Source organism: Lathamus discolor, chromosome 4 (genome assembly GCF_037157495.1).
Source record: "Lathamus discolor isolate bLatDis1 chromosome 4, bLatDis1.hap1, whole genome shotgun sequence".
Classification (NCBI taxonomy): domain Eukaryota; kingdom Metazoa; phylum Chordata; class Aves; order Psittaciformes; family Psittacidae; genus Lathamus; species Lathamus discolor.
Genome location: NC_088887.1, coordinates 66,022,150 through 66,037,864, shown reverse-complemented (window position 1 = coordinate 66,037,864; position 15,715 = coordinate 66,022,150). Strand labels below are relative to the sequence as shown.

At 39.2% G+C, this 15,715-nt stretch overlaps 1 protein-coding gene across 1 annotated transcript in view; it reads right to left on the bottom strand.

Moving 5' to 3' along the window:
* Window positions 1-15,715, bottom strand: part of TUBGCP3 (tubulin gamma complex component 3) — a 53,229-nt gene that overhangs the window by 29,754 nt on the left and 7,760 nt on the right. The window contains exons 2-5 of the mRNA XM_065677903.1: window positions 11,357-11,464; window positions 9,459-9,526; window positions 5,945-6,022; window positions 5,108-5,325 (exon numbers count right to left, since the gene is read on the bottom strand). Of these exons, the coding sequence (XP_065533975.1) occupies window positions 5,108-5,325; window positions 5,945-6,022; window positions 9,459-9,526; window positions 11,357-11,464 (472 nt within the window). The remainder of the gene's footprint in view (window positions 1-5,107; window positions 5,326-5,944; window positions 6,023-9,458; window positions 9,527-11,356; window positions 11,465-15,715) is intronic.

The following is a 15,715-nucleotide window of genomic DNA, read 5'->3' as shown; positions in this document are numbered from 1 at the left end:
AAAATAATGAGGTGATTGGTGGCAGCCAACATGGCTTCATTAAGGACAAATGATGCCTGACAAATCTGGTGGCCTTCTACAATGGACTACAGCACTGGTGGATAAGGGAAGAGCAAATGTGATCTACCTGGACTTCACCAAAGCATGTGACACCATCCTACACAATATCTTTGTCCCTAAACTGCAGATACATGGATGTGACAGATGGACCAGTCAGTGAATAAGGAATTGGCTGGACAGTCACACTCGAAGAGTTGCCATCGACAGCTCAATGTCCAAGTGGAGACCAGTGATAAATGGCATTCCTCAGTGGTTGGTGTTTGGACTGGCGCTATTGAACAACTTTGTCAGCAACACGGACAGTGGGACTGAGTGCACCCTCAGTAAGTTTGCTGTTGACACAAAGCTTTGTGGTTCGGTTGGTGTACTGGGGGGAAGGGATGACATCCAGAGGGACCTTTACATGCTTGAGAGGTGGACCAATGCCAATCTCATTAAGTTCAAGGCCCAGTGCAAGGTCCTGCAGCTGGGTCAGGGCAATCCCAAGCACAAACACAGGCTGGGCAGAGAAGTGATTCCAAGCAGCCCAGCAGAGAAGGACTTGGGTGTGTTTGTTGAGAAGAAGCTCAACATGAGCCAGCAGCATGCACACACAGCCCAGAAAGCCAACCATATGCTGGGCTGCATCAAAATAAGCATGACCAACAGGTCAAAGGAGGTGTTCTTCCCCTCTACTCTGGTCTTGTGAGAGACCACCTGCAGTACTGTGTCCAGAGCTGGAGTCCTCAGCACAAGAAGGACATGGACCTGCGGGAGTGAGTCCAAAGTAGGCCATGAAGAAGCTCTGAGGGCAGGAGGACCTCTCCTATGAGACTGGCCAAGAGTTCAGCTTGTTCAGCATGGAAAAGAAAAGGCTCTGGGGAAACCTTAGAGGCTTCCAGTACCTAAAGGGGTCTACAAGAAATCTGGAGAGGGGCATTTTGCAAGGGCATGCAGTGACAGGACAAGGAGGAATGGCTTTAAAGTGAAAGAGGATAGGTCTAGATCAGACATACGGATGAAGCTCTTTACTGTGAGAGCGGTAAGGCAGTGGAACAGGTTGCCCCATCCACGAAACTGTTCAAAGCCAAGTTGGATGGGGCTTTGAGCAACCTGGTTCAAGTGAAGGGTGTTCCTGCCCATGGCAGGGGAGTTGGAACTAGATGATCTTCGAAGTCCCTTCCAACCCAAACCTTTCTATGATTCTCGTCCTCAACATAAAAAGGACATGGAACTGTTGGAACAAGTCCAGAGGAGGGCCACGAGGATGATAACTCCCGTATGAAGACAGGCTGAGGAAGTTGGGGCTGTTCAGCTTAGAGAAGAGAAGGCTGCGTGGAGACCTCATAGCAGCCTTCCAGTATCTGAAGGGGGCCTATAGGGATGCTGGGGAGGGTCTCTTCATCAGGGACTGTAGTGACAGGACAAGGGGTAACGGATTAAAACTCAAACAAGGGAAGGTTAGATTGGATATAAGGAGGAAATTCTTTCCTGTTAGGGTGGTGAGACACTGGAATCGGTTGCCCAGGGGGGTTGTGAGTGCTCCATCCCTGGCAGTGTTCAAGGCCAGGTTGGATGAAGCCTTGGGTGGGATGGTTTAGTGTGAGGTGTCCCTGCCTGCGGCAGGGGGGTTGGAACTAGATGATCTTGAGGTCCTTTCCAACCCTAACTATTCTATGATTCTATGATAAGCAGATATATTAACCTCATTGATACATATTTCTATACTGTATCTAGATTATGTAATGGTTAAGGTTGCAAGGGACCTCTGGAGATCACTTCTTCCAGCCTTCCTGTTCAAAGCATGGGAGGTTACCTGGTGCATTGTGCAGTCATGATTTGAATATTTTCAATTATTGGGACTATACAACCCCTCTGGAGAACCTGTTTCAGTGCTTCAGAACATCCTCCTGCCCTCACCTCACTGCAAAGGAAGTTTTTTCCCTTATATTTTAACTGTGGTTCCAGCCTTGCAAGTTTTGAAAATTACTTCTTGTCCCTCCCCTGGTCAACACTTAGAAAAAGTCTGGCTCAGACTTCTCTACTCCCCTGGTCAGACATAATCACATGGATAAGATCCCCTGAGCCTTTTCCTCTACAGGCTGAACAGTCCCAGCTCTCGCAGACTCCCCTCATATATCAAAGGCTCCAAATCCTCAATTAGTTTTGGGGTTCCTTCACCAAACTATCTTGAGTTTGTCCATGTCTTTTTTTGTACCGTAACTGGACTCAGCATTTCAGCTGTGTCTTTACCAGTACTGAGCAGAGAGGAAGGTTTAATTCCCTCAGCCTCCCAGTGATGCTCTTGCTGATGCAGCCCATGAACATGCCTTCTTTGCCACACTCATGTTCAACTTGGTATCTACCAGGATTCCCAGGGCCCTTTCTGCAAAGCTGTTTTGCAACCAGTCAGACCCCAGCATGTACTGATGCATGGAGTTATTCCTCTCCAGGTGCAGGACTTCTTTTGAACTTCAGAAGGCTCCTGTCAGCCCATTTCTGAAGCCTACTAAAGTCCCTTTGAGCAACAGCTGAATTACCATCTTTATCAACCACTCCCAGTTTTGTTATCATCTGCAAAGCTGCTGAGGATGCACTTTATGCCATCAAGCAGGATGAAGGATCCAGCCCCTGGGCTATACCCTTAGTGACCAGGCTCCAACTGGACTTCATGTCCCTGATCCTAAGTTTTGAGTCTAGGTCAGTCAGTTTTCAATCCACCTCACTGTCACCCTATTTAGTTCATACATTATTAAGTCTGTCAATAAGGATATGCTAATACAGAGTCAGAAAACTTACTAAAGTTGAAGCAAATACATTCACTGCTTTCCCTTGCCCACCAAGTCAGTCATCTCATCACAGAAGGTTCATCTGTCCCCAGGCAAAGCTCCATGTATTTCTGCTGCTCTCTCATGTAAATAGAAATTCATTCTCCTTGCCATCCTAGTTTTTCCTTCCCACAGAGCCTGTATCCACTCTGCCACATTCCAGTGGTATGATCTATTCCACCATGTGTCTGTGACTCCAGTGAGACCACAGCTCTAGTATTGCACACATCTCTTAAGGCCTCCTGTCTGTTTCCCGTGCTGCCATATGTAAGTGTGTAAGGACTCCCAACAAAGCTGTGCTGATGCGCCAAGAAAGGCATGAGAACTTTCCCCAGGAGGCTCTCCTCTCCCCATTCCTCATTTGTGTGCATGTACCTGGGTGGACCCACTTCTGCCCTGCTTTGTTGGTTTCAAGGTCTCTCTTGACCACATCACACTGCACCTTTTGCTTACTAATCTGGCCTACCTCACTCAGTTGAGGGGCATAGTCCTCCCCCCTATTATTCTGAGTTTAAAGGTATCCTCGACTCATATGTCTAAGATGCAGCATGCACACCTAGCACTGACAAAGTCCAATAATGATTTGTATTGTAAAGCATATTAATAACAATAAAATCCAGTTGTGTCAGCATTTACTATTTCCACAATATGAATTCAATAAATGACAAATACAGTGTATTACAAAAAAGAAAAGAAAAAAAGGAAGTATCTTCAACTCAAAATAAAGCTATTGTACTTTCTGAAAATGCATCTATTTTGTGTTTGCTTTGCGATTGTTGGGAGTAGGAAAGAAAATTAAGAGATGGGAATCTCCAATTATAAGCAAGAAATTAATAAAATTGTCATAAATTAGCCTTATATTAGAAATTGTGTCAAATAATAACCAATGAAGCTTCTATTAGGGCAAAATAATTGAGCTCATGTCCCTGCCCATGGCAGGGGGGTTGGAACTAGATGATCTTAAGGTCCTTTCCAACCCAAACCATTCTATGATTTCTGCATCCCTTAAGATATTTTTTTACCCTTTTATTACGTTCTTTTATGTCTTTCGGACATTAACTACAGTTTCTTGAAAAGTGATGTCCCCCATCACTTTTGGATGAAGGCTTTATTTCCAGACTTTTTCACTCCAGGCTGAAACAGCTATGCAAATAAGTACAATCCTTACTTTTATAAGTTTAATAATATTCTGTTCATTTTTCCATGCTCAACCTTTATGAGACAACGTTCCAGGCCCATAGTACAGAATCACTGTTGAACCACTCCCTCTCACAGACTACAAATGTGTGCTCGTTTTCCCGCCATGGAACATAAGAGCCTGTGCAGTGTACCTCTGTCAGGCTTTGTACAGCTGCACCCAATGGCACAAGAGGGGGTCAGATTTTGAGCACATTACTTTGTATTAGCTTATTTAACAAGGTCAATACTCACAGTCATCTCTTGGCTTAAAATGGCCAGCTTTTACATATCAAAAATCAGAACTATTTGGTATTTGAATGTTTCAGCTCCAAATGTAGATTCACTTTGGCATGACCAGACCACTGCTGAACACAATGTGGTTTAGGATATTTTTTGCTAATAGGCAATTCTTTTAAAATCAACTCTTACACAATTTTTTTACTCTTAAAAAAAAAACCCAAACGAAGCTACACAAAACAAACAAACCCTCAAAAACCCCAGTCCACCCAAGATGCAAGACTGCTCAACCTACTGTTAACATGCTTAAAAGAAAATCAGACCATGTAAGAAAGGCCACCCATTCAAAAATGGAGGATGCTAAATCTACTACTTTGACACTGGCTGAGGAACGCTTTGTAAAAGGAACTTGAATGAGGACCCTAAATCCAATGTGCTTACAGAAGATAGACTATTTTTAAAGGGTTTCAGCGAACTGAGAAATTCTTGGAAAAGTACTTGGCACTAGAATCCAAATGAGTGAATCCAATAAAATATCAGCTGTTCAAGCAGATAGTTATGATTAAGTTTCAGAATAGATACACTTGGCCAGCCATCTATGGCTTCGCATAGTCATATGAGAGCACCTGATATTCAGAACCACTCAAGTAAGGAATTCAGTTCCAATACACCTACAGGGGAAATTCCAATAGCATATAAATTGGGAGAGTGGGGAAAAAAAAAAAAAAAAAAAAAGAAAAAAGGCAAAACTAAAAAACCACCAAGAAGAGATCATCTCTCATCTTCTCCAAACCTATTTGTAAGGTAAAACAAGTCTAATTTACCCTGGGAGGAGTGATTGTGGAGTTGGCGTTGGCCCATTCAGGGCATACAGGCTGATGCTGCTGATCCCACTGCTCCCCATGCTGCAGGAACTCTGGGCAGACTGAGCACTACGGTCTTGGTAATTCAATGGAAGGCTTTGAGGCCTGGCATAGTAATAAGGGGTGGAATGAGCATCCCGTGGCAATGCTTGAGCAAAAAGTGTGGCATAACTTGATACCTGTAAAGGAAAGGATTTGAAAAGTGAGGAATGAAAAGAAAGAAGATTTGATTTAAGTCATGTCTTTAGTTAAAAGGAGTGTAATATTCAAGAACGCAAAAAATAACTGAAGACCATGTTTATGCAAAGAAAAATTTGTTACAACTATAATGGGGAAAAAAAAGCAAGTTTCTTACAGTGAGCAAAAGTACTTTTAGCAATATAGCTTATTTCTGCCTACAAACTGTCATTAGCAATAGCTGCAAAAAGTACTTTGGTGCTAGAAATGCTGCAACCAAAGGAGGAATTTTGCTCTCCCTACTCCATTTCAAACTCATTAGCATGTAAGCAGACATTACATCACCACGCAGAAAGCAAGCAAAAAAACACCATCCATCTAATAGTCAGTCATCCATCATCAGCTACAAATGTTGGGCAACTCATTTCTTACATTTACTTAGTATAAAAAAAAGACACAGAAAAATTGCAGGTAATTTTTTCAAGAGTTTACACCTCACAGGGAAACACTACAACCACAAGCTGAGGTGCTGGGTAAGTCTGGATAGTGATTCTTAATGACATCAAAAATAAGTGACACACATTACTGTTTTGCAGAAGTAACAAAGCTTTCTTCACCGACCTTGTTAGACTGCTTACGTGGATCTTCACTAAGGCTAAGCAGGAGGTAGAGTATTGACCATTTGTTTTTCAAAATGCCCTTGGAAAAAAAGATGAACAGAAAAAAGTTTGGTTTACTAATAATGTTGTGGGTTTTTTAAATTTTTATTATCCAGCCCACTAAGATGTATATATATATATATATAGACTTGCCACACAAATAAAACCAAGTCAGAGCCATATTCTTGAGTAAACGGAATGTGCAGTGCAGCCTCTGTATTGCTAATTTCTCCACTGTGTTCAAACATGAACTCTCACCTGCTCCAAGATCAGCAAGTACATTCAATTTAAAATTCATAGCTACTAAGCTACCAATTCACACTTACTAAGAAGGAGGTTTACATACAGTTAAGGTTTTACCAGCATTCCCACACACTCTTAGCATTTAAATCATCTCAGATGTGGATGCTAGTCTAAAGGTGAAGAAGGAAAACTCTTGGTTCAATTGTTAGCAAAGAAGTGTCTGTTTGTCAGTGGAGATTTTCCCCTTCAATCTCCTTTACAGGGAGGATTTACATGTTTGAGGGTTTCAATCTGTACTACTTTAAATAGTAATAAATATAAGTGATGAATAAACTTGAAGAGAGCTACCAAAATTTTCACACCTTAAGATAGAGACACTGTTAACATGAAAGTTGAGCAATATGCAATAGTCTTTTAAGTAAACAAATAGATACCTACAGACTGTCAAAACAACACTCTCAGCAGCTTTAGATCTCAGCAGAAAGCTTACCAGCAGAAGACAGAACAATGCTAAAGCTCATGCTACAAAGAGAATGCTTTGAAGAGTTATAGCAAATATTAGTATGTTTTATTTTAGATATGCATATGTTTCTAGATATTTTACTCAGCACTTCTGTGACACTAACACTTGCACCTGAATTGATCAGGGACATAGAACCTCATAATGGACATTACATATTGGAGTAAATCAAAGAAATTCATACAAGCTCCATCACAATGTTGATCAGGCTATGGTCCGAATACTAAGTAATATCAAATATAAGAGAAACTTCAGTCATACCGAGATTCAACAAAGACTCTATCCTTTATGAAGCAATGGAGCTCAGTGTTATCAGTCTTGCAAAAAGCACATTTTCATTCTCACCCTATTCTATTTTTCCTGTTTTTCTGCAGATTACACATTTTATATGTATACACCACACAGTATATGACCTTTTGGCCACAGAACATTTCTTTCTTGGGACACAGCACATCAACCAAACCTACCAAAGCTCTATATTGTTATATAAGAGTAGAAGGAGACATTCTGTACTATTATGTTGAGCAGAAGTCTAGTATCTCCTGCTTTGATGTCAATAACAAGCAAGAAGCAGAGGTATTGCATCTGTCACAAATAACTAACTCAGCAACTCATTAACAACTAGTGAAGAAGGAGCAGCAACATTACTGCTGCCTCTACTGGCCAGGACACAATGACTCTAAGCGCCTCAAGAAGCATGGCTTGCTCAACTGGCAAGCTGCCACTAAAATAAAACACTAACCTCCTTTTCTCTTCAGAGTAATGGAAGAAACAAAGTTAAAACAGATTCACACTAGCTTTTTTCTTTCTCCTAGCTGCTTTCAAGAGGATTGCTGGAGAAAGAAAAAGCCTCATTGATTCTGAAGACACATATTACTTCTGTGCCCTTCCTTAAGTTCATGGGGGAAAGGAGTGTTTGTCCACTGGTAGTAATAAACTTAAGAGCAGATTAAATGGTAATTGGTAGAATGAAACACAGAATTTTAAAGAAGGCATTATTCAGATTATAGCATTTCATGGACACAAAATGCTAGCACAGAGGAAAACAAAACAAACCAAAACCAAACCAAAACAAAACTAAAACCAGCAGAAGTTAGAAGAACCTCAAGCATTTAAGATGACAGCAAAGTATGAAGAGATAGCTGATGTAAGCTTGATTTACATTCGGAAGAATAACCAAACTGGTAACAACACAGATAATGCATTTTGTTCCAAAGTTTACAGCCATCATGCTCTGCAGGTGCACTGCTTGCTAAATGCAACAGTCTGGTGATACATTACATACGCTAAAGAAACACACTACAGAAAATCTGTATTAAATGAGCACGATCAGTGCAATACATGCAAGAGGCTGAAACCAGTGACTGAGGTCATCGAAACAGGTATCTGCAAGCCAGTGACACTTGCTTCACTTATACAAACCAATGCAAATAATACACAAACATACAGGATAATGAAACCAGGAAGAGTTAAGAGTGATTTCAGCTCCAAGCACTAACAAACTAATGGGTAAGTTAAGCACAGATGAGGGGCAGAACTTCTGACTAGTTCTGACTGGTCATACTCTCCACAGAATCACCTTCTTGTGACGTTAAAATCTTAGTATTACCCTGTAAAACTCAGCCATGATCTATGCATACATTATTGAATAAAAAACAGAACACAGAAAAACATTTCTCCTAAATACAAAGAGCAAATAAAGACAGATTTTCTGTTATATAGTAAACATCATCTCTTACATTAACTAATTTTTGTTGTCAAAAATCAGGTATGTGCAAACAACGACTGGGAATCTTATTTTATTATTACCCACCATATTCTACCTTGCTAAATACACAATTTTATGAAGAATCCAGAACAGATTAGCAGCAGTCATTTCTCACATACTTCAGCTAAATTTTTGCCCTCACAATTTTTCCTGTTTCACCAGATCCACTTTCCTGAATTATGGGCTTTCTATACAGCAACAATTTTTGTTAGAATATCAACATGCAGTATTCTTTGACTAACACTGGTGTTAGCAGAACCACCAAGGTCAGCAAACTCATACCCTTCAACATTATGGACTTGGAGAACTTAAAAATTCAGAAGCAAGAGGACTATTTGAACCCTAGACTAAAAAAAACACCCACATCAATATACTTGCAATTGATGTAAAATAAATTACAACAAGAAAATTCATCAGTTTTACATATAAAATAGACACTTCTATTTTTCCAGAATTCCTTCCTTCATATGAAGTGCCCCTTTGTGTAACTGGCCTCAAACTATGCTCTTTATTCTCTTCCAAAGTGATTTCTAATTAACAGCAAACAGCTCATAGTAAAAAAGAAAAAAACCCCAAACCAACCAACAACCAAACAAACAAATAAAACAAAACAAAAACCCCTCAACACCTGTAAAGAGCAAACTTTTTCACACAAATTACAAAATGGTTGAGGTTGGAAAGCACCTCTGAAGATCATCTTGTCCAACTCCTCTGCTCAAAACACAATTTCTACAGCACGCTGCCCATGACTGTATCCAGTCAAGTTTTGACTGTCTTCAAGGATGAAGACTCCACAGCTTTCCTGGGCAAACTGTTCCAGTATTCAACTATCCTCAGAGTAAAAATATTGTTAAAGACCTGAACACTCTCCAAAACAACTCTATAACATCAGAAGGATGCATGTGCGTGCATCAGTCTTTTTACTTTATATATTTATTATTGTACCTGTGTACCGAGCTTTCTGTAGAGTTCTGAAAACAAAGCAGCATCTCCTTCCCTTCTTTGTCGCACAACTATTAAAAAAACAGAAATATAAATTAAAAATTTGAAAGAAGTGTGTTACTCATGATCTGAAATTATATATTTGTGGCAAATTGGAAAACATGCCCAGGAAAGCTTAATGATGCTTAATTGTTTCGCTCTGTTTACTCCTACAGTTTTGCCCATATCTGCATTCCAGCCCCAAAAATTCTTACATCAAAAGTGATGCAATGCAAGTACCTGTTTTTCTTTAAGCAATCAAAATATCCACTTTCTAAGTAAGTACCCTTTTAAAGTCTAGTCTGCCATTCTGTAGGCTTAGGGAATTACAACACAACCAAAAGCAGGTAAGAATCTGCTTAAACAGGTTAAAGAATGCCATCATGCCCTTCACAAAAGTAAATGTAATTGTTCCTATTTTAAGCAATAGAAGAAAGAAATAAAAATAGTAGTGCCACTTGCTCAAAGTCAAGCAGAATTCCAAGGCCACATAACTTTTATATATTAAGAAAAATAAGTCTCAATCACTACCAGTTATGTAACAGAAGTCTTTGCTCAGAGGGAAAACACCTTCAAACGTTAAGATGCCTTCAGAAAAGTCATGCTACATCAGAGCCATGTTTAAAAAAACCCAAAAACATCTGAAGAAACCTTAATAAAAGAAATGCTGTTAAAGCGTTAATTAGCATCAAAAGCCATTGCTAAGGACACTTTGCCAAATTCCTGCACATGAACTCCAGAATAATTGTAAAATTAGAATCATATATCCAGCCACTTGTTGCATGACTACTAACATCAGCCTACAAACTGAAGTTGAGAAGAAGGAAGATGAGGGAGATAGGACTCTTCAAAACTCCTGGCAATAGGGCCAAAGAATACATGCTGTGCTGTTTAGTACTAGCCAAGGCATGTAGAAACTCATGCAGAAAGTGTACCCTGTAGATTCTGGTCTTTTGAAGTTGCATCTAGAGAAATTCTGATGGGCTTATCTGCCTATCAGCAAGTCATGGAAGCTCTGTGTTAGTGAAAAATACACATGTACTTTAAAACATCTAGAACCACTGACTTCAGTTATCCTAATTCAGCCTCCCTGACTGAACTCTTAAAGCTCAAATATGAAGCTTTAGTTTAATGAGCATATTCCAATTAATTGTTTCTGGACATTCTACTGTAGAGCAGATAAGCTGCTGAAAGCAGTATTTGGCTATTTGGCTTTTCAAGAAGAATGCATTACATCGCCATTGGATTCACACATTGCAACATGACTCAGAGCAGCACAGAATACAATGGAACGTAACTGCAATGTAACTTACACTGTCAGGGTCTAATGCTTTGGTTTGAGAAGGTGGTTGCAGAAAACTTGTAGAGAAACTAAAGGCAAGAAACGTAAGTCACATGAACAATTCCATCAATTCCCAGGATGCTCATTCAGCAACTTTCACACAGGTGCTCTTGAAATTAATTGTGCCAAAGTGTAGTATTTCTAAAGTGCGCATCACTAAAATATCAGTCTTCTAAAAACTACAAATTCATAACGTCTGAATATTATTAAAGGGAAATGAGTGCAAAATTAATTGTTTACTTTCATGGTAGCTAAGACACAAAGTAAATTGCAGGAAGAGAAGTCTAAACTGAGCATTCAGAAAAATCTGAGCTGTGAATACAAACAGCCAATCAGGAAAGCTCACTAGGGAATTAATGGAATTTCCATAATGAGATTTTCAGGGAGTGAGCATTAATAACAGATCAGATAACTATCTGTGAGGCAGAGTTGTCCCATTTTCAGAGGAACAAACTGATCAGATTATCTTCTTGAAGAACTTGCATTCCTATATCTAAGAAAGAAACAAAGATGCACTTACGTTCTTTCTTGATTTTCTCCACTACAAGAAATTCATCCCGCTCAACAGTGGGAGCAAAGTTGCTTCCAATAACTCTCACTGCATACTGAAATTGTTGGGCTGCATCAGCTGAAAGAAAAAAGAAAAAAGGAAAACTCTTTCAGTTAAGCAGAGGCTTAATGTTCTATTAAATCTTTAAAAAGTTAGACATGAGATTATGTTGCTATAGCTGAATGTGGCATAAATGCTTAGATCAGATAATATTATGCTATAATCCTTAAACACACTTTTAACCAGAGGGCAGCAAAGTCCAGCTTACCCACGAATATATTATCAATGCTATAATACACTCTGCAAAATAACTGCACTCAAATTTGTGAATAAGCCTTTCCTATTCTATGCTGAAGGAAGAGACACTTAGCCCTACCCAGTTCTTGAAGAGTATCAGCGCACTTAAACTGGCTCTGCTCTTTCCCACGGGCTGAAATGCCGCAGCGCTTGGGAAAAAAAGTCACATTTCAGCTCATATACAGGAACGACATAGCCAGGTTCACCAGGCACACTCTCTCACCAGGCACCCAAACTGACAGATCTTTCCTTAGATATTCACAACAGTGGTTTTACCAGTTTGTGTGTTGTTTTCAGGTCTGGTTTTAAACCAGTTTATATGGTTTCACTGCTTAGGTTCAAAGCTAGCTCAGAGGTATCAGCATCATATCCCATTGCACAACATAGATACTAATGTAGAGGTCACGAACCAGCTATCTCCCTCCACTGCTCCTTCCTTATGAAATAATTCTATCTTTAATATTGTTGCTGAACAGTACTGTTTTAATGCAAGTATCTCTGCTTTCTGGAAGATTAACAGCCTGGTAACACTGAGATAAGGCCAGCTTAGTATTAATACCTCTACAGCATAGTCATGTTGCCATTTATTGGCCTGAAAAAAACCAATCAAACGATAATCCTAAAGACACATCAAGTGTCCTTGCAAAATATCGGATAAATTTCTACTCTCATATAGGAATAACTGTAATAACATGAGAGGAAAGGTACATAAGAAAAAGTAAGTGTAAATGAATTGTGTCAGCTACTTGGATCTTTACATTTCCTGATTTCAGAAAAAAAAAACCAACAAACAAACAAAATCAACCAACAAAACAAGCATCTAAGCAATTCTGTGTATTAAGTCTGTTTTGTATACAACAAAGGTATCAGACTCCTTGTGTGTCTTAGCCAGTTAAACAGTTAACTTTGAGAGAAAACTGTAAAGTAACGCAGCAATGGTTCAGCCAAGGAAAAAGCAAGGATGCTGACCTGAGCAAATATGTACAAAAGGAACAGAAAAATGGTACAAGTAAAGGTCCACTAGAAGCAGAAATAGTTAAAGTATTGGATCATCTTAAGTTAAATAATATTTACAATTGAAAACCAAAATCGCCTGGGAGAAACTAGGAGTCAATTATTTATTAAATGCATGAAAAATTTCATGAATTTATGGAAAGGAGAAATCTGAAATCAGAATGTGCTACATTCTTTTTGAATGCCCATTTTTCTACTATCTTTTGATATAAATGCCATCCCACGGGTCCTAATCTATTAGAATACAACTGCAGACCACTAAACATTAACCAGTTCACTTAAAGCGGTACTTCACGCAATCAGGAAAAAAGTCTGCTCAGACAGAATCATTAATATTTAACAGTATTTGACAATACTGGCCTACAAAAGAAGCAAGGGTATCATTCCACTTTCAGAAAAGAAAATGTCAATATCCAGTCTCCTGTTAGGTCACAAATCTGCACAACTTAAATGCCTCCCAGAAATAATAGTTCTACTGTTAGACAAAGCAGCCTTTCATTTACAATAAGGACTTGAAAATACATGTATAAAATAATCAAATAGTTCAGCTACTGATAGTGTAAATTGATGACAAGGTGGGAAGAGTTAAGTATGAAGAAGTGTTTCTGAGTAAATCTTAAGTATAATGCACATCATTACAGAACTCCTCAGGATTTCAGAAAGTATTCTAAAATGCCAATTAAAGTCAAATACTGGCATTATGTAATCCCAAACAATAATAAAAGTTTTCTTTTATTAATCGCATAGCTGTGCACAAAGCAGCAGTTAGGCAAGAGCTAGGCTTTTCTAGTAACTCTTAACAGATTTTTGGTATGTTGTTACAGCGACTTAACAGGGGCTACAAATAAAACACAAAATTGCTAAAAGAGTTCCAGGTCAAGCATCTACAATGAAGTCTGGTGAAGGATCAAGCGTTGATACCAAAGCACTTCATAAGTTATGACATGTATTTAGGTTAAATAATAAAATCTCTCACTGATTATCCACTAAAAAGCACGGAAGAATGGATCCAAGTAAACTACTCCAATACAAGTTATAGGAAAAACTAAGAGAAGGAAGCAGTAAAAAAAAAACCCATAAACAGATGTTGTCTTCAAAAAGCTCAAAACAACAAGCACACAGAACCAACCACAACAAAGCCACAAGAAATGTTTCCTACAGTTCTTCCTCACTCATTAGATGTGTTACCCTGGTATTTTAAAGAAAATTACGTTCTGAAATTAACCTGTATGTCCGGCTGTACCACTCTGTGCCTTAGGGATTGCCCTTGAACTTTTTTGGTTTCATTTCCTTAAACAAATTTGATAGAGGTCTCAAGGGTATCAAGTCAAGCAGGTTTCATCAACACTGGGGACTGCTAGAACAAACATCCAAACCTGGGGAAGAGACTGCTGTAAATCTCAGTGGTTAATTATTCCCTCTAGTTAGCCTGCACAGAATTAGCAGTATCAGGTACCTGCCCAGAGCAGTGAACACAAAGGAACAGAGATGTAGAGAATGAGGGAAGAGGCATTTCTGAAAAGAACTACAGCAAATGAAAGTACAGGCTGGCACTACTGCAGCTCAGGAATGCTGGGGGGTTACTGAAGACCTACAACACAAATCCACAGGAAATAAAGACATATTTTGCTTTACTGAATGGACTTGCCTGCTACACATTTAGGATTTTGCAGTTTATCGCAGTTTGTTTATCCTAATGAGTGTTGAATAAGAAAATAAATAGTTGGATTAACAAAAATAATGCTGCTCTCTGGACAATTCAGCATTATTTATTCAGATGCTTCTGCTAACTTGTATGTGATATGATATATACTGTGATTATCAGTAAGCTTAATGCTTGGTGAAAAAATTAAAAATCAAAGCATTACATTTTGTTTATTTACACTGAGTGATAGTGCACAATTTTCCATGTAAGCAATGCTGTATGTTTTAGGTTTGGTTTTTTAAGTTATGTGGTTTCTAAGCAAACTGTTTTGTATGTGTTTCAAAAGATTCAAGTGCTATGTTTCCCCTCTGTTATTTCTGTGGTTTTGGGGATTGCCTTGGTTTTGGATAGGATAGAGTTAATTTTCTTCCTAGCAGCTGGTACACTGCTGTGTTTTGGATTTACAATGATAATAATGTTGATAAAACAGATGTTTTAGTTGCTGCTGAGTAGCGCTTACACAGAGTCAAGGCCTTTTCTGCTTCTCACCTCACCAGTGAGCAGACTGGGGTGCAAAGAAGTCAGGAGGGGACACAGCCAGGACAGCTTACCCCAACTGACTCAGAGGATATCCCAGACCATGTGGCATCATGCTCAGCATATAAACGAAGAAAGCTGGCTGAGGGCTGCTGCTCAGGGACTGGCTGGCATCAGTCAGCAGGTGGTGAGCAATTGCATTGTGTATCACTTGTTTTGTATATTGTAATTCTTTTATCACTATTATTATTATTTTCCCTTCCTTTTCTGTCCTGTTAAACTGTCTTTATCTCCAAACATACTCCCTTTTTCCTCTCCCAATTCTTTCACCCATTCCATCGGGCAGGGGAACAGGGAACAAGGAAACGGCGGTATAGTGTTTAGCTGCCTGCCGGGTGAAACCACAACAGGGTTTAGATTAAATTCACATGAACCAAGATTCAAACAATAAGAATGAAGTGGGTTTACTGTCTTTAGTCACCTGATGAGTTAATTACAAAATCCAGCAAAAATGTGTACAAAGTCTCTAGAGATTCTCTGGAATTTCAGTTTTCCAGAAGAACTGACTCAGAAAGACAGCCACAAGTTTGGGTCGGTTGGTTTTTTGTTGTTGTTTTTGTTGGTTTTTTGTTTTGTTTTTTTTTTTGGGGGGTGGGGGGGGTGGGGGTGTGGTGTTTGGGTTCTTTGTTTGTTTTTGGTTTTGGGGGTTTTTTTTGTTGATGGTGTTGCAATAGGGATTTACCTCAAAATAACAGAAGAAAATCACAGACTTTACCATTTGTGTGTTTTCCAATTTGCCTGCCTCTGACACTACAGCTTTTAGAAGACTGACTACC